Source organism: Trichosurus vulpecula, chromosome 4 (assembly GCF_011100635.1).
Source record: "Trichosurus vulpecula isolate mTriVul1 chromosome 4, mTriVul1.pri, whole genome shotgun sequence".
NCBI classification, from domain to species: domain Eukaryota; kingdom Metazoa; phylum Chordata; class Mammalia; order Diprotodontia; family Phalangeridae; genus Trichosurus; species Trichosurus vulpecula.
In genome coordinates, this window is record NC_050576.1 from 437,375,269 (window position 1) to 437,401,581 (window position 26,313).

A 26,313-nucleotide genomic window follows, 5' to 3' on the forward strand; every position below is an offset into this window, starting at 1 on the left:
TAGGACTCTGGGCATTCCATTTAACCTCTGTCTGCCATATTTTGTCATCTGTAAAATAGGAATGCTAATAATAACAACACCTACATCCCAAGGCTCTTGTGAGGATCAAAGGATATGTTTGTAAACTGTAACTTAGCACAGAGTCTGGCACACAGTTGGTGCTTAATAAATGCTTTTTTTCTTTCCCTCTCCTTTCCTTCCTTTTATTATACTTCTTGTTTTTACTTTTAGAAAAATTCTTTCTATGCTCATCCCCAAGAAACCCCCTCCAAAAAATGAGGGAGACCTTTAAAAATATGCTATGGTTTTAAAAAAAAATCACTGACTTGGAATGCTGGAAGCCACTTTGAGATGAGCTCCTTCAATCTATTAATTTTACAGTGAAGAAACTGAAGTCCAGTGAAGAGAAGAGAATTGCCTATGAGCACATGGGCAGTCAGAGCTCAAGTTGGCATTGAATGCCAGGCCTTTTAAGGCCACTGCTTCTTTGCTACAAAACAAGGGAGACCTAAGATTACATCCACATTTGGGTAGACCTAGACTGCCTGAACTCTCTTCCACTGAGGTAAAGAGATTTCAAAACCTTCTTGATCTAGACATCCCATGCCCACGTCTGAGTCTTCCCACTACCCATGTGCCATGTTAGAAATACTGACATATCCTAAACAAAGGCTTCCTGTTCTCTAGAGTCAGACTGCTCCTAAAAGTATCCTGGTTGTAAAGGCTTGACTACCATGAAAAAGCTATTAAAGCCCCTCCCCCCCCCCACCCTGACTGGAATTTCTCCTTAACAGGTGATTTGTGCAAAGGTCATGATCACTTCTGTAAAGCAAGGTCTGCTACCCCTCCTGTAAGTGTCCATGCTGACGATGATAACATACACTACTGCTACTGCTACTACTACTGCCGCTACTACCACTACTACTACTACTGTGGCTATGACGAAGACTATGATAACTACTACTACTACTCTAGTACTACTACTATGACCGACGACGACGACAACACAACACGTACTAATAGTAGCATTTATTGAGCACTTACATCTGGCTTAATAATCTTCAACCCTCTGTCTCAGGTACTATGACTATCATCAATTCCATTTAATGGCAGGAAAAACTGGGCCTCAAAGAGTTTGAATGACATACCCAAGGATGCATGACTCTTCAGGGTCTAAGATGAGTTTTTATCTCAATTCTCTGTAACTCCAAGACTAGCACCTGACCTACCTACATTTCATATTGAGTCATTTCTGAATCTGGTGATTATTCATTTTTCTTGGTGTCTCTCATCTACGGCCTTAGCAAAGTTGTTTCCCTAAGATAATAGAATACCAGAGATTTAGTCACAAGTATCCTCATGGTACCTCCTGCACAGAAACTGTTGGGAAACTCTATCCACATGTGGCCTGAAGATGCTTCCATGAAGGTAGAAGGAGGCTCAGAGGAGTAACCACAGAGCTGGCTAAGTCCAAAGAAGCGCTCACCTGGAGAACCTGGAATTTTGCAAAGTTCATGTGCCTTACTGAGGCACTCTATAAGTTGAGCAGGAGACCCTGAAAAGATGTTTTTTAATTGTGTGCCCCATCAGTAAATACACACACATACACAAATATATACAAATACACATATATACATATATACATACAGACATATATGTTTGTGTGTTCACATATGGGTATGTATGTGTATAATGTACACAACTAGTGCACCAATATATTTAACATAATACAAAATATACAAAAATAAATTTTACAAGGGTGAGATAAATTGAGCAGTATTTTAAATAATCTTACCTTATTTTTAATGTTGTAAAGCCTTTTTTATTCTCTCACTAAGATTTTTATCCATAATAATGTTTTTGTTAGATCAGTGTGACTTCATATTCTCCAATATTGTTGAAACTCATGGATATCAATTGGGGACAGAACAAGATCAAGACTGAATTTAAATCCAGTTTATTGCAATACTTAAGTATCTGTCACAACCTATCCAAATTGAGAAACACATCAATGGCTATATATTTTTTTATGTTAAATGTTAATATACCACATTCAATCCACTGATCATGCAATTTCCCACCTTCCCTTACAACTAGGAAATTCCCATCTTTTCTGATGTCAATCAATTATTCTTGCAAACTGATCAGAAGCCGTCACCTTCATATCTCAATCTAGATATAGCAATAGGTCAAATCTAGATATAGCAACACACAAATAGTTCACAAAACTAATTAAAATATTGATTTGAAAAAATGTTTAGACATTCCAAATGTGTGAGCATGCAGATATGAGATTTTTGAAATAGGTAACAAACTTACATTGTTTACGGCAATGAGTCTTTAGATTTTAAATATCTTCCTAGTGATGACGGATTCAGAATCTCATTACCTGATATTTCAAGGCAGAATGTACAGTTCAGGCAAAGGTCATCACCAATGAGAGTGGATGTAAATGTATATCTTCAATAATCATCATAATTTCAAATTCACATCAGATCTTGCCAGATTGTCATTGGTTTGGGGTTTAAGTGCCTCAAAAGATATGTGAGATGCACAAATTTAAAGCCATCTCCACTCCAATCATTCACATGGACTATTTGTGCCCAATTTGTGGTAGAGCCTTCCAAACTCATATAGTTGTGATCAGCCACAGTCAAACATGCTGTACCTTGCCCTCAACATAGTGATGTCATGGTGGTCCTTTATGAGAATGAAGGAGAACAACTGACCAACCAATGTGGCTGACCAAGAGCACCTCCTACTAATATTAGAAATAGCATATCTTTCATAATGTTGCTGATTACTCAGGCTCACATTATTAGTATAAACTTCCATCCACTGCTTCTTTGCAGGCATCTGTTCAAGCTACTTGTCAAATTGGCGAAGGTTAATTAAACTAAGGTTCCATCACATAGTCCGCAAATCCACACCTTCTGATTGCTAATAGACAGACTATTCTCAATGACTGCCTATTGCTCTGCTAACAATTCCTGTGCTTGCCTTTCCCTTGATGCCACTGCCCATCTGTGTTGTATTCCCCTTATAACAGAAGCTTCTCCAGTGCAAAGATTGACCTGCTTTTGTATCTCACTCCTCAGCACCCAGCAGATCTTCTCATATGATGGGCACTTAAGTATTGTTCTATTGCTATGGATGGATAGCAGCATTAAATTTTTTTAAAGAATACAGAAAGACAAACTCCTGTCTATTTTCCTCAATATTAACAATATCAACAATGTTATTTTTGGCCAAAAGTACCTACTATGATTTTAGCCTGCATAAACATCAATATTGTATCCAGAGAGTAGGGAGTGAGTAGCACTGCTACACTCTGAACTTGTTAGATTAAAACAGAGTTTGGGGATCATTGGCTCCTGGATCTACACCTGGAAACAACTCTAAGGCCATCTAGCCCCACTGCTTCATTTTCCACATGATGAAATTAAGAATATTCAGTGACCTGCCCAAGGTCACAGAGGTGGGAAGAGTCTGATACTTCCTCCTAAGTTCTGGCATGTCTTAATTTATGAGGTAGTGAGATGGTCATTACCGCAGGTGTGTTCTTAGCATCAAATAATTTGAGCTTGGTCAAAAGAAAAGATTCACAGAGAAAGTTTGTTCTGAGGTTGGACAGTTCCTTTTCTTTCCAGGTTAAAGGAAGGGATTCTTACACCAGGTAGGAGGTTGAGAAGCATGATTTCAAAGGTCCTTCCAAAAGCAAAATCCCATTTGTGAATTATTTCTCTTAAAACAGTGACTATAGACTTCACTGGAAATAGCACCAACCATATACTGCCAAGGGGGTCAACAACAAAATAAGAAAACAAGCCTTCCCAGAACATCTGATGCAGAATCTTTTGTGGTAGTAACATATGAGAAACAATGTTGGTGCCCTGCATTTCAGGGATGGCAGAACAAATTGTGATGCATGAAAGCAATGGACTTTTAGTGCACCATATAACACAAACATTTAAAAGAATTCAGGAAACAAGACTTTTGTGACCTGCTGCACACTGAGATAAGAAGCAAGAGAACAACAGATTGCATTCCTTAGTAATGCATTCAGAAATGGCTGTCATGCAGATGACAACGGTGTCAAAATAAAGATAAATAATGATGATGATGATGATGATGATGATGACAAAGATGGAGAACATGTCAATGATGCCTACCTGTCTTGGAGTACAGAATAGTAAGGTCAACAGACTGGAGCATGCTGGTTATAAAGTCAGAGTTATTAGCTCATCAATTCAATTTATGAAGATAAAGTCTGTCCCTAATGGCTTCACATGGGACCAGTCTTCACTAGCCACATCACAAAGATATACTGTTTGTGCCAAGGAGAGGATGGAGAGGAAGGGAGTGAATTACTTAGTTAATGTCCATTATCACTCTTGAAGGAAGAATTCACAGGGCTTGTCCTACTGTTGTGGAGTATCCCTTACCCAGGGAAGATAGACTTTATAACAAGGGGTCCTATTCAGTGAGGCTGCCAGGCTTGTATTTGAGCCCTTCCTTCCTAATACCATGAGAGAGCTCCTCCAAAGAAACTCAGGAAGTGCTTCCTCAGAGAAACCACCCAAGAAGACTGGATTTGAAGTGAGAGGTCCTGGTTTCCAATCTGCCCCATGACCCTCGGTTGACCATGGGCAGGACATTTCAACTCTCTGAGCCTCTCAGGTATTTAACACTAACTCAGATTCTCATTTGTTCCTAGTCCATCTTCCATTGGGTTTTTTTTTAAACAAACCCAATTTTAAGCATTAGGACAACAGGACAGAAATCAAAATATTTCTATAATGGTGAAATATCAAAAGAATTGGGGAGGAATCATAACTCATTTCCAGGGACTAAGTCCACAATGAGGTCAGCAGGCCTTCGGGAAAGCTCATGTTAAAGGTAGGTAGTTGTACCTCAGGCTATATTAAGATCATTTCTATTAAATCTGTGAGAAAGCCCTGCCGTTGTATGCTTTATTTCTCCATCTGTGCTTTTCAACAACTTCACAGCAAATTTAGGCTTTAAACCCCAACAGACACTAAATCTCAACCTCTCACCAAAAGAAAAAAAAATCTTAGGGGAACATTTTACACAAATTAAAAAATAAAACAGCTTTGACAATTAAGCAAACCAGCAGTCCAACTAAGGACAAACAATGAGGAGAGATGCCCAGACTCTTCCTCTTTAAATCAACAGAAGGATCATTTTTTTTCCAGTAGGACCAATCCCAAGCCCTCTAAGGCTCAGCCGTCAAATGGCTTTTATCTATTGGTTTTTCACTTGGAAGGTATGAGAACAGGAAGTATTAACAACAGAACACATTTAAACAAAGCAAAAAAAGGGGGTGGGGGGAGGGAGGTAGAGCAAAGGGAGAGGGAATGTACATATTAATATAACAATAACAACAACATAAGTTGTCACTTTTCAAAATATCTCATATTGGCCTAGATAAGAAAGGGACTGGACCCATCATTGGCCACTACAGGGAACTCCCAGATGAGGGAACTCCTTCCACCAAAGCAGGTTTGAAGCTTCTGTGTGACTTGTGGTGTTAGAGAGATTCCCGGCGCACTGAAATGTCAAGCCCACTGCCCAATGTCACGTGGTGAATCCGTAGCAAAAATGGGATGTAAATCAACATCATACTGGACTCAAAGTCAACCTTTTGATGGATGGATATCTTGCCCTGGGTTGCCCTAGGAGGGACTCAAAATCTGTACACAGCCTGTCCTTTGCCTGACCAAGACAGTCTCCTTCCGTGGCCACCTCCGCTCAGGATCTGCTCGGCTCAGAAATGTTCAGGATGGCAATGATAGCCACAGTTTGTGTAACTGTTCCTAGCTTCAGATGTAATCAACCACAAGGAAGTGCCAGCAACCTCCACTGATTGACCCTAGGCCTCTTCACTTCTCTGCTGACATGTGAGGAATGGGAAAGTACAGAGGTCAACACCAGATAACCAGAATTCAAGACCTGGTTCTCACAAGCCACCTGAGAAGGAAATCTCTCTAATGTGTATGACATACTTCCCTGACTAATTAACCTGAGGATACCAAATGATGACTTCACTGTTTTTAGGACTTAGGGGCAGAATTATTAAAGAATGGGGCCAACAACCCTGCTTTATTTGTAGGAATAGGGAAATGGTGGTTGGCCCCACTCTTCCGACTTGATAGGCAAAACTCCAGAATACTCTATATTATCCTGTTCGTAGGTGCCACAAGCATAATGATGAGTTCACGTCCCTCTAAATATGAAGCAGGCCCACAGGAACTTTTGTTGAGGGGCAAAGGAAATAAAGTTAAAAGACTCCTGCTCTACTGACTGGGTGCTACTGGATCATGCTGCTCACTAACTGTGGTATAACCCAGTATAGATCCCACAACCCTGGGCAGACTTCATCTGTGGACTGAAATATTGGAATTAAAATTTCAACTTGCTTTTCTGAGATCAAGTCCACAAAACATTGACCAACTTAAAACCACTGCCCACCTACGGGTGCTTTCCCTTCCAATGCGAAGTGAATTCAGAACAGCAGGAATTCAATCTATGCTCTGAGTAACTGCCACATGAATATTGCAAATAAAATATGATTAATGTTTTACAGAATTTCAGAGCTAAAAGAAAAGTAATATAGCACAGGGGAAAAATGAGAGTTCTGGCATCAGAATACTTGGATTCAAATCTTGACTCTGTCATAGGATTCATTCAAAGTCAGGAAAGTCACTTTGCTTCTCTGAGCCTCAGTTTCTCATCTAGAAAATGAAGTGATTAGATTAGATGACCTTTGAGGTCCTTCTCAGCTTGGCATAGGCATAGGCATAAGAGCCTATGCCCTATAAAGACATTTGGTACAATCTTGTTCTATAGTGGATGAAACTAAGGTTCAGAGAATGAAATATGGTTGCACAATTATCAAGTAAAAGAACCAGGCCTCCTGTGAGAAAAACATCTATAGCTGATTAAAATGACCCATGTACTCAGCATGTGTTGGGAGTCTGGTATGACAGCCAAGAAAGCTGATCTGAGTTGACACTGTGTTAAAAGACAAATTGTATCCAGAACAAAGGAGTGGCTGACCTCAGTGTCCTCTGTCTTGGTCTAGAGAGGATCGGCTTCAGCTCTGGGCACCACTTTTCACAAAGGAATATATCCAGGAGCAAATCCAACATATGGTGCTAGAGAGGTGAATTAGAAGCCATGCCATGGCTAGAGGAGCTGAAGGTGATTAACCTGCAGAAGGGAAGACTAGAAAGAGGCAGTGGTGCTGAGGCACTATCTGACTATATTTCAGGAAGTGCCAAGTATAGAAAGGACTCCTTCTCCAGTTTTGGCCAAGATCATTTCAGAAGGCATATTTTTAGCTCAAGATAAGGAGACCTCTCCACCAATCAGAGCTGTCCACAAATAGAACAGGTGACTGCCTCATAAGGCAGACAATCCTCCGGTGCTAAAGGTCTTCCAGCAGAACTTGCATGAGCTCTCATTGGCAAGGTTATCGGGGCCATCCTCAGTCAGCTGTAGACTAGCTTTGGTGGCCTCTGACTCCTTCCAGATTGTGACATTATGGAATTCCACCCTTCTGTGGAACCAGGTGACCTGATTCCCAGCCTAGCACCTTCTGACAATATCAACCTTTTCCATTTGGACTTGTCAGCTTGCCTTGGAAGAAGGTTAGTAAGAAGGTGAGATTTCACTTGGGAGTCTGCAGCTGGTGAGTTTCTTGTGTACACTCAGTGTGTCAGTCAACCCAATTTGTGGGAGGCTGCTTTTAAACATAAAAGGACAATGTCAACAGCACATATCATATACTAAAGGCTGCATCCAGAGAAAAATGGAAATTGGATGCTGCCTACGAGAAGAGATCTCAAATTACAGTTTTTGCACTGAAAATAATTTGTCACACATTTCCAATTGGGCTGACACTATTCCCTGAAGAAAAGTCTTCTGTGTTTTGCCCCTCTCCTTTGAAGGTATAGGGTCTCAACACACAACAGAATCTCCTGTTCTTTACCCTGACATTGAAACATCAAAAGAAGGAATGCAAATATAAATCTTCTAAAAAGAAATTAATGCTTATATTCTAAGAGTTTGTATCAATTCTGTTCATGAAAATATGCAAAGTATAAGTTGTCATGTTGGAAGTTGATTTGGAATTATGCAAATAAAGTGAATAAAATGTCTGTACCCTTTGACTCAGAGTTCCACTATTAGACATACACCCCAAGGAGGTCATTGATGAAAAATAAAGTTCCCACATACACCAAAATACATTTTGTGGTAGAAAAAAAATAAATGAAGTAGATGCCTATTGACTGCTGAAAGACTAAACAAGTTGTGGTATAGGTGTGTAATGAAATATGACTGTTCTATAAGAAATTGTGAAGATGACGAATACAGAAGACCATGTGCTTACTCAAACTGATGCAAAGCTCAAGTAAAGAAAACAATATTCACAATAATTCCAAGAATTTCAATGGAAAATACAACTAGCACAAAACAACTAAAAAATGAATGTCGCAACGAGTAAACAGCCCCAAGAAGAGACATGAGAAGACACCTCCCTCTCCTCCTTTATGGAGTAAAGGGGAACATAGAATATATTTTCAGATAAGATGGGTGGATAGATGGATGGATGACGGATAGATAGATGTTTTACTGATTTTTTCTCTCTTCCTCCTTTTTTCTATTAAAATGTTATTTTTATTTGAGATATTTCTCTGGGAGGGGAAGGGATATAGGAGCAAATTTATGCCATGTAAAAAGTATTTTAAGATCATATATTATATGCTATTGTCTTTACATAACTATCTGCCTCTCAAATTCTAATTCATAGTAAGAACCCTCTTCAGGTTTCCCTTATTCAATATGAAGTGCTCAGTTACGCATTAAACACACAGTGAGGGTGAGGGGTGGGGAAGGGAAAGAAGAAAGGAAAGAAAGAATAAACCACCCAAGCACAGTAACTCTGTCTTACCGCAGAAAAATGTGGTGACATTAAGCAAAGGGAGATTTGTGAGCCAACTAAGCTGTGCAAAATCTGGGGAGCAGCAAGAGTGGTTAGGAGACAGACAGCTTCATCATGCTGGGAGAAATTCAATTTATACCTGCAATCTCGAGGAACAGATTGCATTATGAAAATCACATGATGAAATGAATTCATACACAAGATTGAAACCCAACAAACATCAGTTCTAGTGCTGGCTGTCCCCCTCAGAGAATTTGTTAACTGCATTCTGGGTCTGCACCTTTGTTCCTGATCCCTGAGGCCATCAGAAGCTTAATCTCTGAATGCAGGGTGTGTCACAAAATGTCCAGTGGAATTCTACCCAGAGGGAGAGGAATCTTGTGTCAATGCAGCCTCTTCCTCTCAACTCAATAAATATCTCACACACACACACACACACACACACACACACACGCACGCACGCACATATGCACACACACACACACACACACGCACGCACATATGCACACACACACATGCACACACACGTACACATATACACACACATGCACACACGCACACATATATACACACGCATGCACGCACACACATGCACACACACGTACACACATACACACACACACGCATGCGCACACACGCACGCACACATATACACACACATGCATACACGCACACATATACACACACACATGCACACACGCACACATATATACACACGCATGCGCTCACACACATGCACACACACGTACACACATGCACACACACGTACACACATACACACACACGCATGCGCACACACACATGCGCATGTGCCGCCAACACTTAACTACAAACTGGGGGGACTTGAATTTTTTTTTTCAAATCTGTTTCCAACCTCTGCTCCATGTGTAGGCCTCGTGCTTTGAACAAACAGGTACTTAATAAACAAGTACTGACTTACTAGGGTCAGAAGACATCTTGCAGTTCTAAAGGTACAATTTCCCCATTCACAGACAAAGAAACTGAGAATCCAGGAATAAAAGGAATATGCTTAAGTTCAGAAGGGTAATAAACGACACAGACAACTTTCAGAGTCAACCTGGACATTCTCCATTTTACCACACTGACTCCAAATAACACCTGTCACAACCAGTTTTTTCCCCCAAAGCAATCGGGGTTAAGTGACTTCCCCAGGGTCACACAGCTAGCAAGTGTCAAGTGTCTGAGGCCAAATTTGAACTCAGGTCCTCCTGACTCCAGAGCCAGTACTCTATTCACTGCTCCACCCACTTGGTGGCATATTGAATCCCAGACAACAGGCTTACAACACATCCCAGGACCTCAGAGGAGTCAGTTTCCTCATCCGTCAGAGGGAAACAATGACCCTGCCCTACCTGTCCATGGGGTTCCTATGAGGAGCAAAGGCATACTCACGCAAAAATTTTCTATGGAAATGTGGTCATGAGCTCTTGAAAAGAGAGCTTGTGAAGATGCCTAGTCAGGTTCCTATGCATTGTACCAAAGGTTGGAAAGTTGTGGCAGAATTTCCAAAATTTTAGGTTTTTTTCCTATTTAGTTTGTATTTACATATACAATTATATCTTAAGTAGAGAAAACCCATTATGGTTCCAGACGGTCTCACTGTCCTGTGTACATGAAAATCTCTCTCAACCACCCTTCTCCCAGGCCTACGGAAAAAGAAAAAAAAAAAGAAAGAAGAAAAAGGAGTATTTGCTACTTAAATGTCTTATTGGCATCTCAGTATCCTCCTGACCTTGGCATGTGGGTGTTCCCAAGGTTTGGTCCTGGGCCCTCTGCTCTTTTCTCTTCACATTCTCTCCCTTCATGACCTCATTCACTCCCATGGGTTCAATTAGCTCTTCTCTGCAGACGATTCCCCATCCATATGACAAATGCTAACCTCTCCCTTGAGCACCAGGTCTGTATTTCTAACTGCCTCTGAGATTTCTTCACTGCCAATCCTACCAATACCTCAAAATCAACAGGTCTAATAGGAAAATCATCCTCTCTGCCCCTCAATCTTTTTTTTTTTTCTCCCATGAAGCAAAAGTGGTATCTTCCTGTCCTGAAGACAGGAAGACATGAGTTCAAATCCCAATTCAGAAATGTCCTAGATGTGTGAACTCAACAGTTTCATCTTTTGTACAATTTGGATGATAATAGCACATGCCTCACAAATACTAGTGAAGAGCAAGTAAGATAATGTTCTTCTGAATCCTGAAGCTCTACAGAAAGTATTAGTAGTATTATTGCAGCATTTTCTCCTTGCTAATTTCCCTAACCCTGACATAATTAACTCTAACTTCTTCTTCCCCCTACAATTCAAATCGGCTGCCAAATTCACGTGTCTCTCCATATACTAATCATGCATCCATTCCTCATTTTCTGCTTCCACTGAAATTTCCTGATTCAATAGCTGATTACACATTTCCATCATTAACCATTATAATAACCTCCAGATTTATCTTTTCACCACCCATTTCTCTAGTTTCCCCTCCATGCTCCACACTATTGTCTCAATCTCGATCCCACTGAAGATACATCAGTGATCCAATCACATTTCTATACAAAGATTTTCACTGGTTCCCTATCACTTTTCAGGTAAAGCATGAACTTTGGTATCTGAAGACATTTTATAATTCTGTTCCAACAATCTCATCAGATCTTTTCCTATATTATTTCACTTTGTGCACAGGTTACAGATAACCTGGCCAAACTGGAGCTCTGTCTCCATTCTTGTCTTCCTTTTGCTCAAATTCATGACTTTACTCAGAAAACTCTCTACTTCTAAATCGGCAATCTACACCCTCTCTTTCTTCAAGGCCAATCCCCTTTCATGTGTGTGTCTTACATCTGGTCATTATCTCCTCTATGTCCTGTCTACAGCTTGTTTTTGTTTTTGTTTTTGCATGTTATCTCCCTTGTTAGGATATGAGATCTTTGGGAGCAGGGACTTGTTTTTTTCTTTCTCTGTAGGCACAATACTTAAAATAGTGCCTGGTACGTAGTAAGTACTTAATTAATGATTATTGAATGGCTGAGGCCCCATTATCATGACACCTCTTCCATGGAGCCTTACTTAGCCCGAAATCCAAGTGAATATTATCTCCCCCCAACCTTAGCCCACTTTTTCTCATCCAAAACACCTAGGTCTTTATCTGGCAAGACCAGTGATAAGCAAGCTAGAATGCTCCACCCCTTCCAACCTTCTTGGGAAGGCAAGGAAACAGATTTTGTTCTTGTAGGGAAGCAAAATAAAGGGGTTAGGTAATCACTATCTAAGCAAGAGGGTGAAAAAAAAAACCTTTCCATTTTCCCTGCCAACATGTGCTCCAGACCACAAATATTGGCTGCATACCCTAGATACTCAATGGAGTCCTGCTGCAGTACTAAGGCTTCATGGAGAGGATCCATTGCCTAGTAGCTGACAGGGGGTGGAGGAGGGGTGTTGGTAACCAAAAATGGGCTCCTTAGCACTTAGTCAACAAGTGCCCTTGAATAGTTTGGCTTTTTCCCCTGAACTGAATGCTGTTTGTATGTTGGATTGGAGTAAGCTTGTCGGCCCCTTCACCTTGCTTCCCTTGCTTAAGCAGATTGAAAGAACCTGTGCTTTCCCCAGCATACCTTACACCCCCACAGAAGCTGGATGGTTAAAAACAGCTTCCGTTGGAGCCAGAGGCTGCTACAGCTACAGCCACAGCCAAAGCTGAAGCAGGAGCTGCCGGTAGCAGAGCTAACCTACGTGTGGATTGAGGAGTGCTGAACAAGGACTTGAGGTCAGTGGGTAATCTGTTTACCATAGAGGGGAAGCATGTATATGATTTTGCTTTATACCATCATGCTTCTCTATGGCCTTCAGGTTACTCTTGTGAGGCAGACTTATTGGGCCTGGAAGCTTTTGATCAAAATATCAAAATGGGGATGCTGGTTTGTGGGTTGGTTACTGTGGAGCCTAAATATATGCTTTGATTCTTCTGCCTCCTACTTTGAAGATTCCTTATATCTCGTGGTTCCAAACCTTTCAGACATATATATGATCCTCTTTGAAATTATAAACTCTCCCCTCATAATACAGGGGGAGAGAAGCTGTCATTTAATGTAGCTGTAACCCCATATTAAAGATCTTTACATATTAGCATGGAGGAAGCCCCATTCCAGATAAACTGAAAAGAACTCTGGTAATTGATGCATAGATCCAAGTTCCTATAGACCCCAGCATCTGATGTTATGCATCTCAGTCCATAAACAAGAGACCAAAGAACTTCTGAATGGAGAGATTGTGGGGATTATAATTAAACAGGGGAATCAAAATGGAATAAGTTGGTAGCACCAAAACCTGACATTTTATTCCTATATTTCACAGGTCCAGCTTAAAATTCATCTCTGGGAAAAACCATAGCAATCAACAACCCTTGGAAGAGACTGACAATCCTAAATAAGTTTTAGGTGGATTAAGATCATTAGCAGTATAGCCACATGAGGATATCAGATGAGTATATTCAAGAGACTACCAGAGCCCTCACAGATCTTAGCCAAAGTTGGTTACAACCAGATAGAGGGCAGTGTGCTCTTAGATAGAACAGCATGGTGCATCCCTTAAAGGCTTCTGTTAATAGGAGAACATCAATCCCCATACACTAAGCTCCTACAAAGCCATTCCAGACATGCATGTCCTGGTGGTGCCTCCCAAACACACCAGAAAAAAAAATGGATGAAAGATCATAAATTGGGGAAACAATAGATACCTAGACAACTAGAAACAGAAAGAAAGAGTGGTGGAGACATAGAAACAGAGACAGGAACAAATACCTTCAGAAAGAGGCAGACAGATAGAGAAGTCAGAGGCAGGCTGAGGGGACACAACACACTATGGTGGTACCACGGCTGAAGCTGTCCTCAGGGTAGACAAAGAGGTCAAATTCAAAGTGAGAAACCTAAGCCACGTTAACAAGAGGGATGAGTGAAAGAGGAGGCCATGGAATGGCTAATTGAGCCTGTGTTTTATGTATGGGAAGGTGGGCCATTTCTCCAAGTTTTGTACATGGTCAGGCTGTCTCAGGGTTAGCGCATATGTCACACAAGATGGCATATCCTTCCTTGGGAAGTGCTCATACAAAATATGATTTTGTTTTCCATTTTGGCTTGTGAACCATTCTTTCCAGATAAATTGTATCTTGTCCAGTTGCTCTATCATTTGATACACCTCTACAGTATATGGCCATGCCACCCTCTCATATAATCTTCATTCACCTTCCATGAACAAACTTATGTTTGGTTTTATGTGTCTCCACACTGTACATCGTGCTAGGGACTTAGAAAGTAGCACCTGTGCAAAGAGAGGGTTGGGCTGGGGTGCATTAAACATCCTAGAAAGGGGCACAGAGAGAACCAGGGACCATCAGAAGACACAGAAAGCTAGGGGTTGTGGAGGCTGTATTGGCCTTACATTAGTTTTGCCAGAGGCTGAAACAATCACATGAGTTCTAACATGTCATTGAATGGATTTTGATTTTACTGTGAGATAGGCTGATTATGACAAAGGTTGAAGAAGTGGCAAAAATCATGGATCAAGAGACAAAAGCCCAGCCAGGGCTTCTCTTCAGCCATCCAAATTGATCCTGCTTCTCAAATCGCAAAACTCTTCAAATTTGTATGAGGATCTTAGAATGATTCTATTCTAATGCAGGTATAAAAGCAAAGGACGTTTATAAAAAAAAAACATAATAAATCAAGTTGCTCTCAGTAGTTCCGTTTATTGCAAAACTCAGATTGCTACATACTTTGGTTAAGAATCTAAATGCCATTTGGAATTTATGAAGAGGATTCAGAAATAAGGGACCAAGTAAGGCTTAGCATTTTGTCCAGCAAAATAACAAAAAGATGTGACTTACATATCTCCCCTGAATATCAATATTTGCTCACATATCTTTTTGGTTATTGACAAAATAGTTCTCAGATGAAATTGTGAATGACAAAAGATGTTAACCACACTTCATGGCATGCTTACGGCTAAACTGGACAGAAGGAGCATAAACATAATAGATTCCAATTTCAGCTCACTGAAACATCAAATGAATCATTAAAGAGCATCAATGCCATGTTACTGGGCATTGATCTTGTTTGTAAGTACTTGTGTACATATCATCTCCTGATTAAACTGGAAGTTTCTAAAGACTACAGACTTTTACCTTTTGCCTTTCTTTGTAACCCCAGCACTTAGTGCACAGCCTGGCTTATAGTAGGTATTTAATAAATGCTTGAGCAGCTAGGTGGCTCAGTGGATGGATGGTTGGGCCCAGAGTGAGGAAGAATTAAATTGGTGAGTTCAAATCCTGCCTCAGACTACCTGTGTGATCCTGGGAAAGTCACTCAACCCTGTTTGACTCATTTCTGCATCTGTAAGATGAGCTGGAGAAGGAAATGGTAAACCACTCCAGTATGTTTGCCAAGAAAACCCCAAATGTGTCATGGAAGGTCAGGCATGACTGAATGATAACAAAAAATGCTCACTTACTTTGCTTGATTCGACTTGTTGTAGTGTAAAGGAAGCTAAAGCTGCAGTGAGAAGTTCAAATCCTCCCTCAGATGCTCATAAAGTCATCAGACCACACATGCTTTTTTTTTTTTTTTTTTTGCTGTAAAGGATTTTGTTTATAATAGAATCCTATGTGCTGCAAATGCTAAAATGTAGAAAAAAAGACTAGGATATGGTTTTAAATAGAACTTCAAAAATAAACTAATATCAATTTCAGAAACAATTATAGATTTGAATGACATACACTATTAAAATCTCTTAAATTAAAACAAAGAAGTGATATCTAATCATTCTGGGTATACAAGAATACGATGACTGAAAATGCTTAATGTGAAAATAAAAAACCATGAACTGAGAAATTTAATGCTTTTGAAAATAAGGCCAAGACTACACATGTGATACAAAATATTTCATATTGCTTAGTAAATATTTTCTCACTTATCATGCAGTACCACTTTCGAAATACATAATCTCTCCTTATCTGAATTCTAGCCATACTAAGCTGTGGACATCAATTTTAGTATTTTATGATGTGTTCAAATGTAGCCATGAGTTAAAAAGGTAACCTATTAGGACAGAGAGTCCATTAGAAATGTAGTTTCTGCTACAATCTTGACCTATAAGATCATATCCGTACAGAATTGTTATTTTTGTCACCATCTAGCATTAAAAATCCCTGCACTTGATAAGCAAACACTAGTAAATACTTCAGTACTGTGTATACGAACCAGAGTTTGTCTTAATGAATTACTGAAGCAGATGTAACAACTGTTTTCAATTAAGATTAAGAGCAACGTGGTAATTTGTGGAGTGAATGAAAAGAATCTAGTCACCATTATTTAAATTTAAATTTACATTTGTATAACTAATTGTCCATTATTTGAAAAGTAGGAAGCTGAAACTCAACCTTCATGTTCTTGACACCATACCTAGGAAGGTGATACCCTGACTGACCTTCATAATCCTAAAAGGTTAACATTCATTTTCACTATGTAAAAGCCTTATTACACTGATGTAGTCACTACCCTGTTACATATAGCAATTTTCTTTATAGCCACTACAAAGAAGACATGATTTGACCACCAACAAAACTGAACCCACAAACCTTTAAGGAGCTTTATGCCAGGCTCTTACCACGAATTCCACATATTAAGTCCCATAAAGATTCTTTTGATTGCCTTTTTTATTCAATTCTAGTTTTGGGGGGGTGAAAGTAGGGGGAGGATAAATTTTGCCATGATCTTATTTTTAATACATTCAAATAATGATTTATTAATGTAGTAAGCGAAAAGTAAATTGAAAAGGAAGCTTTCTTAGCTAGATGATTAAGTACAGTACTTTGGATTGTTCAAAAAGCATATTGTATGACTATCCCTAAGTTTTCAGAGCCAAAGCTATCGTACTGTGGTTACTTATTGACAGTTTGGCTAAAGTTCTTAAAAATTCACCACCACAAAAGCTATACCTAACAATCTTCCATAATGGTTTAAAAGAAAAGTGCCACTGCAGTTGTATGCCAAAAACAGATAATGCAGATACGCTGATATACTGACACAGTTGCAATTTATCAAAAGACCAGTAAGATCAATTGTTATGTATTCAAGTTATTAAAAAATTAACTTTTTGGCCAAGCCATATTTATAAACACAAGCTGACAATGCAAAATAGTTGCATAACTAATAATGCTATACAGCTATGAGATGGTAGGTTCAAATTAACCCCACCTGTCCAAAAATAACAAAAAAAAAATCCCAGCACTAAAAATACTTGGCCAGTTTCCAGTATAAACCTGTACTATTTGCCTAAATTTCAGTAGTTATATGAAATCATTGTTCTAATATTTCAAACCACATCTAAATGATAAGACATAGCCATCTACTAATTGGCATATTTGTTTATTTCTCATTTAGTGAAAATGTCCTTAATTTATTTAAATTGCAGAACAAATTTCAACTCTGATTGCTATGCAAAAGAAAGGACTGAAGGTATCTGCTTTGCAATGAACTTCACAGTTCTCAACCACTATCACCCCCCCACACACACACACAACATGCTATATGAAAAAAGTTACTAACTGAACTACAGATATTAAATACTGAAAAAGTTAACAGTTTATCGTAATTTATTTTATTTAACAATCTAGCCATCAGCAATTCCAGTGCAATTTCAGGTGCAATTGGGAATTCAGGAATCTCTGTAGAGCTGTTAGTGTAGCAAACCTTGTAGGTAAAATACATGCATACTTTTGATAGCACATGTGATGGAATTTCTCTAAAATTAGCTTCATTGGTTTCATTTTCAGCAAACTGACCCGGGCCACTTAACATGGCTTTTATTGTTCCTAATGTTAAAGGATGCTCCCTTTTCACAATAAATTCATGACCATCAGAAGATATCAATTTCGCATACATAGCATCTGGGCCCTCGCACCTGCTGTATGTTTTCTCTTCTCCATCCATTATCTCCTTATGAAATTATATTTTGTTTCCACAGGAATTTTAACAAAACACCTTCTTGTCAGTTCTGCAGCGGCCACAGCCCGGTCTCCACTCACCGCCACAGCCCCTGCTCCCAGGGCCATCCCCCGCCTCCACCTGCCCCAGCCCCGAGCCCCAGCCGCCCGCCGCCGTCTCTTCTGGGGCCAGACCACACATGCTTTGAGTTTGAGGGCTAGGCTCCTGAAGGCTCAGCCCTTCCATCTCTATTCTTTAAATAATCAGACCTATATTACCCATCACACAGGTTTGTTGTGAGCAGCAAGTGAGATAATTCATGCAAAATGCTTTGTAAACCTTAATGTTCTATATAAATCTAAGTTATTAATATTTATAAATTAGAAACATTTTACACCCCTATTTTTGGATGAATATAAGTACACAGTGTCAAGAGGAAGGTCTGTGTCTTTAGGGCTTGGGTAGAGAGGGACCCCACTGACATCATCACCAGGAAATCAAAGAGCGTGGCTGGAAACCAAAAGCCAGGCAGCAGATCGGAAGTGTAAAGAGTTCAGAAGATTCTGAGGCCTGAGGCTAGATGAAGAGAAGTCACCAGGAGAGAGATTCAGAGCAATTAGTGGTCCCCAAACCTGAGGAAGTTGGCTACATTTTAAGGTGAACCAACCACTGCCTCTCTGGTCGTTGGTACTCAGGCTAACCTGCCTGTGTGGATGGAAAGAGCCTCCCACTCTGGCTCCCTTACAATCAGCTTCTCCTTTCAGTTTCAGTTATTTCTGCCGATGATAGAACATCCAGCCAACCTTGGTGATCGCAGTCAGTCCATGGGAGGCAGAAAAACATAGTTGAGGCAATTTACAAAGAAAGTAAAGATAGATAGATAGATAGCCAGAAACACATATATATGTATATATAAACACCCACATACATATACAGTACACACACACACACACACACACACACACATACACACACACACACACTTATTTTTATGTGTGTGTGTGTATGTCCTCAGTTTTTCAGAATTGGTGGTTATACTGACAAGCATGTGGATTTCCAGCAGACCGTACAGGATCTTGGTTCAGATCCTGCCTTGATGCTTTTATATGTGACTCTATGCAAATAACTTTAGCTTCCTGGGCCACAATTTTCCTCATCTGAAAAATGAAAGGCAGTCCAAATGGCTTCTAATGTCCTGTCCAACTCTATAGCTATGATCTGAAGAGCCTTCCAGTAGACTTTGACAAAATATAAATCTCTCAACCAGGCACTGAGAAGCCTCCACAATGTGGTCCCTATCTTCCTTATCAGACCCATTTGATTTACATGCAATTCAATGTATACCAAGTAGTTTCCAGCCAAAGGGCATCACTTAATTCCTATTGCCCAGATGCTAATTTCATCTCCTTTCTCCTGTCTCCTATCTCCATGTTATGTCTCCAAGGGCATCCATCACATTTGGAAAGAACTCCTTCCTCAACCTTTGCCATTTGGAATCCTTAGATTCTTTGAAGGTTCATTTTGGCTGCCACTTTAGATGCTCATTGAAGTCAAAGACTGTAATTTCTCACTTTTGGGGATTGAAACATACAATTCTGTACATAGTAGGTGCTGGTGAAATGGTTGTTCAGTTGAATTGACAACTTGAATTGGATCAAGTGGTGTTTATACAAAGGTATGAGCTGTCTGTGAGAGTGATAAGTTCAGAAGTCTAGTGTAAAAGACACCATCCAGGATGGGCAGATGGGGAAGAAAGATGAGCTGCACTTGTCACAGAGAGTCAGGAGGCCTCCATGAAGACTGGAGAAGAATATGGTTGCGAATGACTTTGGATGAGGAGTGCTTTCTGATGCAGCAAAGAGTTTACTGGTGTTGTGATCCTACACCAATGAGATCACAGCCTTCCAAGCTTTTCAAGGCCTTAATTTTCTCATCTATGATCCCGTGATCTAAGAATTATATTTAATGTATTTTGTGGTCTTTTGAAGTGCGTTCTTTGAGCCAGACATGATGGTGACCCACGTATACCTCTGAGAAGGATGAAGCTTGCCCCCACTCCAAGACCACCTCAGAGCTAGAGAAAAAGCCTTCCTTTCTGTCACATTGCTAGTTTGGAGGTAGGATAATCCTTCACAATAATATTGGTCTCTTTTCATATTTCAGTGATAATAAGGAAACAAGACTCTCATAAAAGATTCTGAGAAACATGCCTCTCTGGCAGGGAAAATTGGCAACCTATCTCTTTTGATGTGTCTCTTGATAGAAATGAAAGAGAGAGAACTGAAATACAACTCACTCCATGTTTCTGGATTACAAATACACTTGCCCTTCATAGTTAAGAATTGCTTCTTACAGATATCTAATCTAGTAAAAATGAATGCCCCAAAGTTGGTACTTAAATCCAATACAAAATTATCAGCTGCTTAATTGAAACCCATCTGAAGAGAAACCTTAGAAAAGAATTAGATAAGGGATTATGAACAAAACGTGATCTTATTCAGGACCATTCAAAGGCTATTTAACTTAATACCTGTTATCATGGAGGGCCCTAAAACCATTTGGCACAGATCACAAAAAAGCTCAGCCTTCAGACCTTTCAGTCTTTGGCATGGTCTAGCCAGGGTGCCAAAGGTCTGGGCCACTGCTCACCTCTTATTTGAACTAAGAAAATTATCAAAATTTCTTTTTTGTAACAAAATTAAGTAGAAGACTAGCCTGTGAATCTCAAATTTTCATCAGACCGTTTTCCCCCCAACTCCCTTCTCTTCCATTTCCTCCCATCCACCATTATATGTTGATTTTCTTGGATTGGAATCTGTACCCTCTGCAAAGAGTTTTTCTTTTTATGTACACAAGTGTGTTGGTGACCAAAATTGGACTCCTTAGCACTTAGTTCAACAAGCGCCCTTGAATTGTTTGGCTTTTGTTCCCTTTGAGTAATTTAGTTGAGCCTTACTAGGTGCTAAGCCCCAGGCCCAAACCCCTATTAGGTGTAAAACCTTAGTGGGTGTGGATTGGCAACTAAGGTGGGGCCAAAGGTGGGGCTAACTCCAGGGAGAGCCTCGTTTACAAGTCTGGGAGAGCAGAGGCTTTTAGACCACGTGGGTTTAAGTCCGCCTCTTTGTGATAATTCTAGGTCACAAGTCCCATGTGTGACTCACCCCTGACGCTGAAAAAGATATAAAAACCAGGGGTTGGCTGTCTGTTCCTTGGAGCTCCTCCCTACAGCAGTGATGGTGCTCATGACTCTGGACCAGCCCCTGTTCTGAGCTCCCACGCTGAACCTAGATGTTGGTAACTATGAATTGTATTGGGTCTGACTGTTGATGTTTGTGATTTGTTTGTATTTTATTCTGAAGTTCAGGGTGCTGGCTTTTCCCCCTGAAATAAGTGAATGCTGTCTGTATGCTGGATTAAAGTAAACCTGTCAACCCCTTTAATCTTGCTTTCCTTATTAAAGCAGATCAAAAGAATCTGTGCTTTCCCAATGTGCTGGCAGCTTTTTGGGTGCTGGCTGTGGGTGGATCTTACACCCCCACAGAAGCTACCGAATTGTGGAAACAACAGGGTATCCTGCCTCAGAATCAAATGGGAATGGACCGGTGATCCAAAGCTCAGAGGATGGAAATCATCATTTAGCTGAATGCCCAGTGTTCCAACAGAGGTGCCAGTGGCCTGATATGCCACCTTACTTGTGTTTCCCTCTTTGCTTTTCTTTCTGAGTCATTCCATTGCCTACAACTAGCTCCTTCTAGAATTCCTTTCTTGGTGCTGCCCACTCTTGCTGACAGCAACTGCTCCTCTGCAGTCTGTGCCATAAACATGGCTTTCTTGTGCTCATCTCTGATTCATGATAGATGGAGACTGAGTTCCAAACTTCAGCTGAAATCCAGTTTATTTTCCCTATCACCCATGTCCCTCAATATCATTTCCTCCATATTGTCCCTGGCATAAAATTCCATCAAACTCAAAACTGCCCTAGTGGCAAATACATCTGCATTGCTTGAAGGAACATCATCAACAAGGCAAACTCTAGTTTGTTTGTGGTATGAGCATCTGGCTTATGGGGGGGGTGGGGGTGGGCAGGGAAACAAAATAATGACTTCTATTGGGCCACAACATGGTCTTTAGTTGGAAATTCAAAATATATTTCACTTCAGTAATGTTCTAACAGTGTCTTGAGCAAATAACCTGTGTTGTATGGTCAATAAGAACAAAGAATCCATCTGAGAAATCTGGCTCAAGCTGGTGTACTCAGACTGAGGCTCTTTAAAAAGATGGCCCAGGAGCATATGCAGCACTGAGAGCTTAATCTGGGAGCCCAGCCCTGGGTGACCATTCATCGGATTGATTGCTTCAAGCGTGGCTCGAGTCCAAGTCCCAAGGCAATCATCAGAAACTTATTACTTTTACTAAACATTTGATAAGAGCTTTTTGATACTATCTTATGAAAATAATGGTGCCAATAACAACACTGGAATTGACTTCTGAAAAAATAATGGGATTTTTATTTGTTAGTGATTTAGAAGGAAAATAGAGCTCAAGAAACTCAGAACCCCTTGGTGAGGAAAAAAGTGATATCAATATTTTGCCTTTCCTTCCTGCCTTCTTTCCTTCATCCTTCATTCTTTTCCTCCTCCCTCCTTGCTTTTTTCTTTCCTTCCTTTCCTTCCTCCTTCCCTCCTTGCTTTTCTCTCTTCTCTTCCTTCCTCCCTGCCTCCTTCTATTCTTTTTTTAAATTATTTTTAGAGGCAATTGAGGTTAAGGTCACACAGCTGGTAAGTGTCTGAATCTGGATTATGAATTCAGGTCCTCCTGACTCCAAGGTCAGTGTTCTATCCACTGTACAACCTAGCTGCCCCACTTTCTTCCTTTCTTTTCCTTCCTTCCATTTCTGCTTACTTTCTTACTCCTTCCTTTCTCCTTCCTGCACCCCTTCATTTTCTCCCTCAATTTTATCCTTTCTCTCTCTTCCTCTTCCCTCCTTTTTTTTCTTCACTACCAACCCTTTATAACTGGATGTTGATCTTGGATTAAAATCAGTACCCTCAGGGGCAGCTAGGTGGCACAGTCAGTAGAGCACCGGCTGTGGAGTCGGGAGGACCTGAGTTCAAATCCAGCCTCAGACACTTGACACATGTACTAGCTGTGTGACCTTGGGCAAGTCACTTAACCCCAACTGCCCTGCCAAAAAAGCAAAAAAAAAAATCAGTACCCTCTTGAAAGAGAGGTTTTCTTTCAATGGGCAAATGTTGCCCTGTCAAGAAAGAAGAAAAAAGGGGCAGCTAGGTAGTACAGTGAATAGAGCCAGGCCTTAGAGTCAGGAGGACCAAAGTTCAAATCCACCCTCAGACACTTGACACTTACTAGCTGTGTGACCTTGGTGAAGTCACTTACTCCAATTGCCCCCCACCAAAAAAAAAGAAAAAAACAAACAATGGTAAATGCCTAAAGCTTGAGAAGTACCCTATCAGAGCAGATTATTCCTTGGGTGGGGGAGTTAGGTAAGGAGATGAAGAAGAACCTGCCCCCTATGACAAAGCCAGGGCCTTTGGGGGAGCACTGCAAGGTCACTAATCCAGAAAGATGCTTTTTCTCACTGCTTACACATTTCAGTGAAGGATGCTGGGTAAGGTTCTGGAGTAATCACCTTCAGTTCCAATTGCCTAGTCTTACAATTCTATGTCTGCTACTCTTCTTGTTATAGTTTCAAAGAGTAAGATGCCCCTTCCAGGATAAGCTTATCACTTCTAAACTCACCACCATCATGCTCACTTGAGCCTTGACAGCACTTTCCTTCAGTCTCCTCTCCCCTCTGATTGGAAGGCTTGAGGGTAGAGAACCAAATTCCTCCTGATGCCTTCCCTTACATAAGATTGAGCCTGAATGCTCAGATCACTTCACTTTGCAGCTGGTTTTGGTTCCATGGAACAAGTTATCTCCATGTTATCCTGCATTCTATGAAACAGGAAAGAATTACAATCTTAGAATGAGTAAAAGCCATTTGTAAAACGGTCTTTCTGCCTCCATGTCCCCCATTATACTATCCTCCCCTCTTTCAGGATCAAATAGGAACTCCCTTGGCATTTCCAGCTGACCTTCCCAATGTGGCTTTTTCCTCTATTTCCATTTTCTTATGCTTGACTCCCTCTATGAACTCTACTCTCCAGCTACCCTGGGCTTTTTACTGATCCATCCTCTACCTCTGTTCCCTTGAGCTGGCTATCCCCAATGCCTGCAATGTACCCCCTCTCACCTCTGCCTCTTAACTCTCTAGGCTTTTCTCAAGACAGTTCAAATCTGACCTACTAACTCAGACTTTTCTGGATCACTAGGTCCTCTCCTCCTCTTTCAATGTTTTCCCTCTGAGATTTCCTTCCTTCTACCCTGCAGACACCACATATGCATCAAGTTATTTACATACTGTCTCTTCCATTAGGTTAGCTCATTAAAGGCATGGATTGTGTTTCTTATTTGCTTCCACCCCCTTCTTTCTATCCTTAGAACTTAGAAAAAGGCTCAGAATATAAGAGCTTAATAAATATTTCTTGACTAGCTATTGACAAACACAAATGAGGTGTTGTTTGGACCTCACTCTAGCCATCAGCCTGTAATCCTATGACCATTAGTTTACTCCCACTCACATTTCAAGAAATTCAGTTTTAAAGACCAAACCTTAACTCATTACAATCCTTCCTTCCACCTCTTTGCTTTCCATGTAAAAACCCATCTAACCAATGCATTCCCAAATGTTGGGACTTTCAAGACTACTCCAAACTAGCTTCTACCCAAAGCATAGAACCATTTGTGACAAGGTATTTGAGTCCAGCCTTTCAGTTCTGAAGTCATTTGAATGTCCTGAAGGGTAGCCCTTCTTTCCCCCTCTCATTCTCCAAAACATGACTCAATGATGTCGCATTTTGAGAATTAAAGGAAGGATACTTTTGGTAATCAGGAGATGCCACATCTGTGAAGTATGAAGCATTTCTTGATGCCAATATCTTTCACTTTAAGAAGATCCAAAATATAAAAATCCAGATTCACCAAATTGATAAACAATAAGGTGATTGACCATTCACATTACAAAGGATTCTTCCCTATCTGAAGATGTCATGAGTTCCTCATCCTTGTTCCTCATCCTGGCACTTCTTCCCCTTTGTTAGGAGAGCATTCTTCTCTCTATGAGAGCAGACCCAGCTCCAGGATTAGTGATTTTCTATTCCTATCAGGGAGAAGATAAGAAGTCCCAAACTCAGAAAAGGGTGGCTCTGGAAAGAAATACTTGAGACTCAGGTCCTATGATCCTGGACTCCTAATAATTCCATTTCCAAAGTATCTCTTCTCCCCATCTCTCCCTCTTAATCACCATAGTCAATACCATAGTACACATTATTGCCAAGAGACACAAAACAGGTTTCCCTGACTCCATTCTTTCCATTAAATGAGATCATACTTGTTAAGAAAAGAAAAGATTCTCTAGCACAGCTGCCTTCTCTACATCTTCCGCTTACAACCTGAGCACCCGGCTACCCACTTGCATTTAAGATATGATTTCATTTACAAACTTTTTTTTTTTCTGAACAAATCAAGAACAAAAAGTTACCTACCCAGGTGAGGAATGAACTTAGAAATAGAGTAAATTTAGGTGTTGTTTGAAAAATTCCAATGCTGGGCTTTTGATTTTAAACTTGAGCAAAGATTTTATTGAGCTCTTTTCAAGAAATCACTCATTGGGTGCCAGCGGGGTTTATCAGTGGTGCAGTGGTGGCTGCAATGTGCGTAGCCTTTGCTTTCTGGATCATAGATTGATTCTCCATGACTTCCTTCTGAAGGACATGCCCCAAGATCACCATAATACAGGTCTTTTGTTATGTTTTAGTGTGGTTTCATTGTTGATTCGGCTTTGTTTTTAAATACACCAAAGGCAAAGTTATTGCTCCCCAACTGGAGCCATGTCAAGTTTTTGTCTTTTGGTTTGTCTTTCCTCCTTTTGTCTGAGTTAGTTTCATGAAATTGAAACTTGTGCAACTGTTTGAAATTGGACATATTTTGGGTGAAAGGCTACAGTTTCAAACAAATGTTAATAAGCATAAATCTGTCTCTATATTCTACCTTGGAAAATTGATATATGCACACGTGAATTACAGGTCTGCCTCTGCATGTGTGCTGAATACAAAATGATAAGTTTTCTGGAAAATTTAATTAGATGAGTGAGGTTGGCAAACAAACAAACGTGCAACTGAAATTCATTTATTCGAAATCATGACAAAGGCGAATAAGATCAACTTAATAATGAATTTGTAATCTAGTGAATTTGAATGCTTTTCCATAATAAATTTTAAATATTTACTAACATT

At 40.2% G+C, this 26,313-nt stretch overlaps 2 protein-coding genes across 2 annotated transcripts in view; both read right to left on the bottom strand.

Moving 5' to 3' along the window:
• The window catches only part of FGF12 (fibroblast growth factor 12), a 262,211-nt gene that overhangs the window by 160,561 nt on the left and 75,337 nt on the right, over positions 1-26,313 (bottom strand). The window lies entirely within an intron of this gene.
• LOC118845989 (elongin-C-like) lies at positions 10,615-17,962 on the bottom strand. The gene is made up of 2 exons (XM_036754086.1): positions 17,600-17,962; positions 10,615-10,635 (listed from the first exon to the last, which is right to left on the bottom strand). Exons 1-2 carry the CDS (start codon positions 17,960-17,962, stop codon positions 10,615-10,617), a joined length of 384 nt encoding a protein of 127 aa, XP_036609981.1.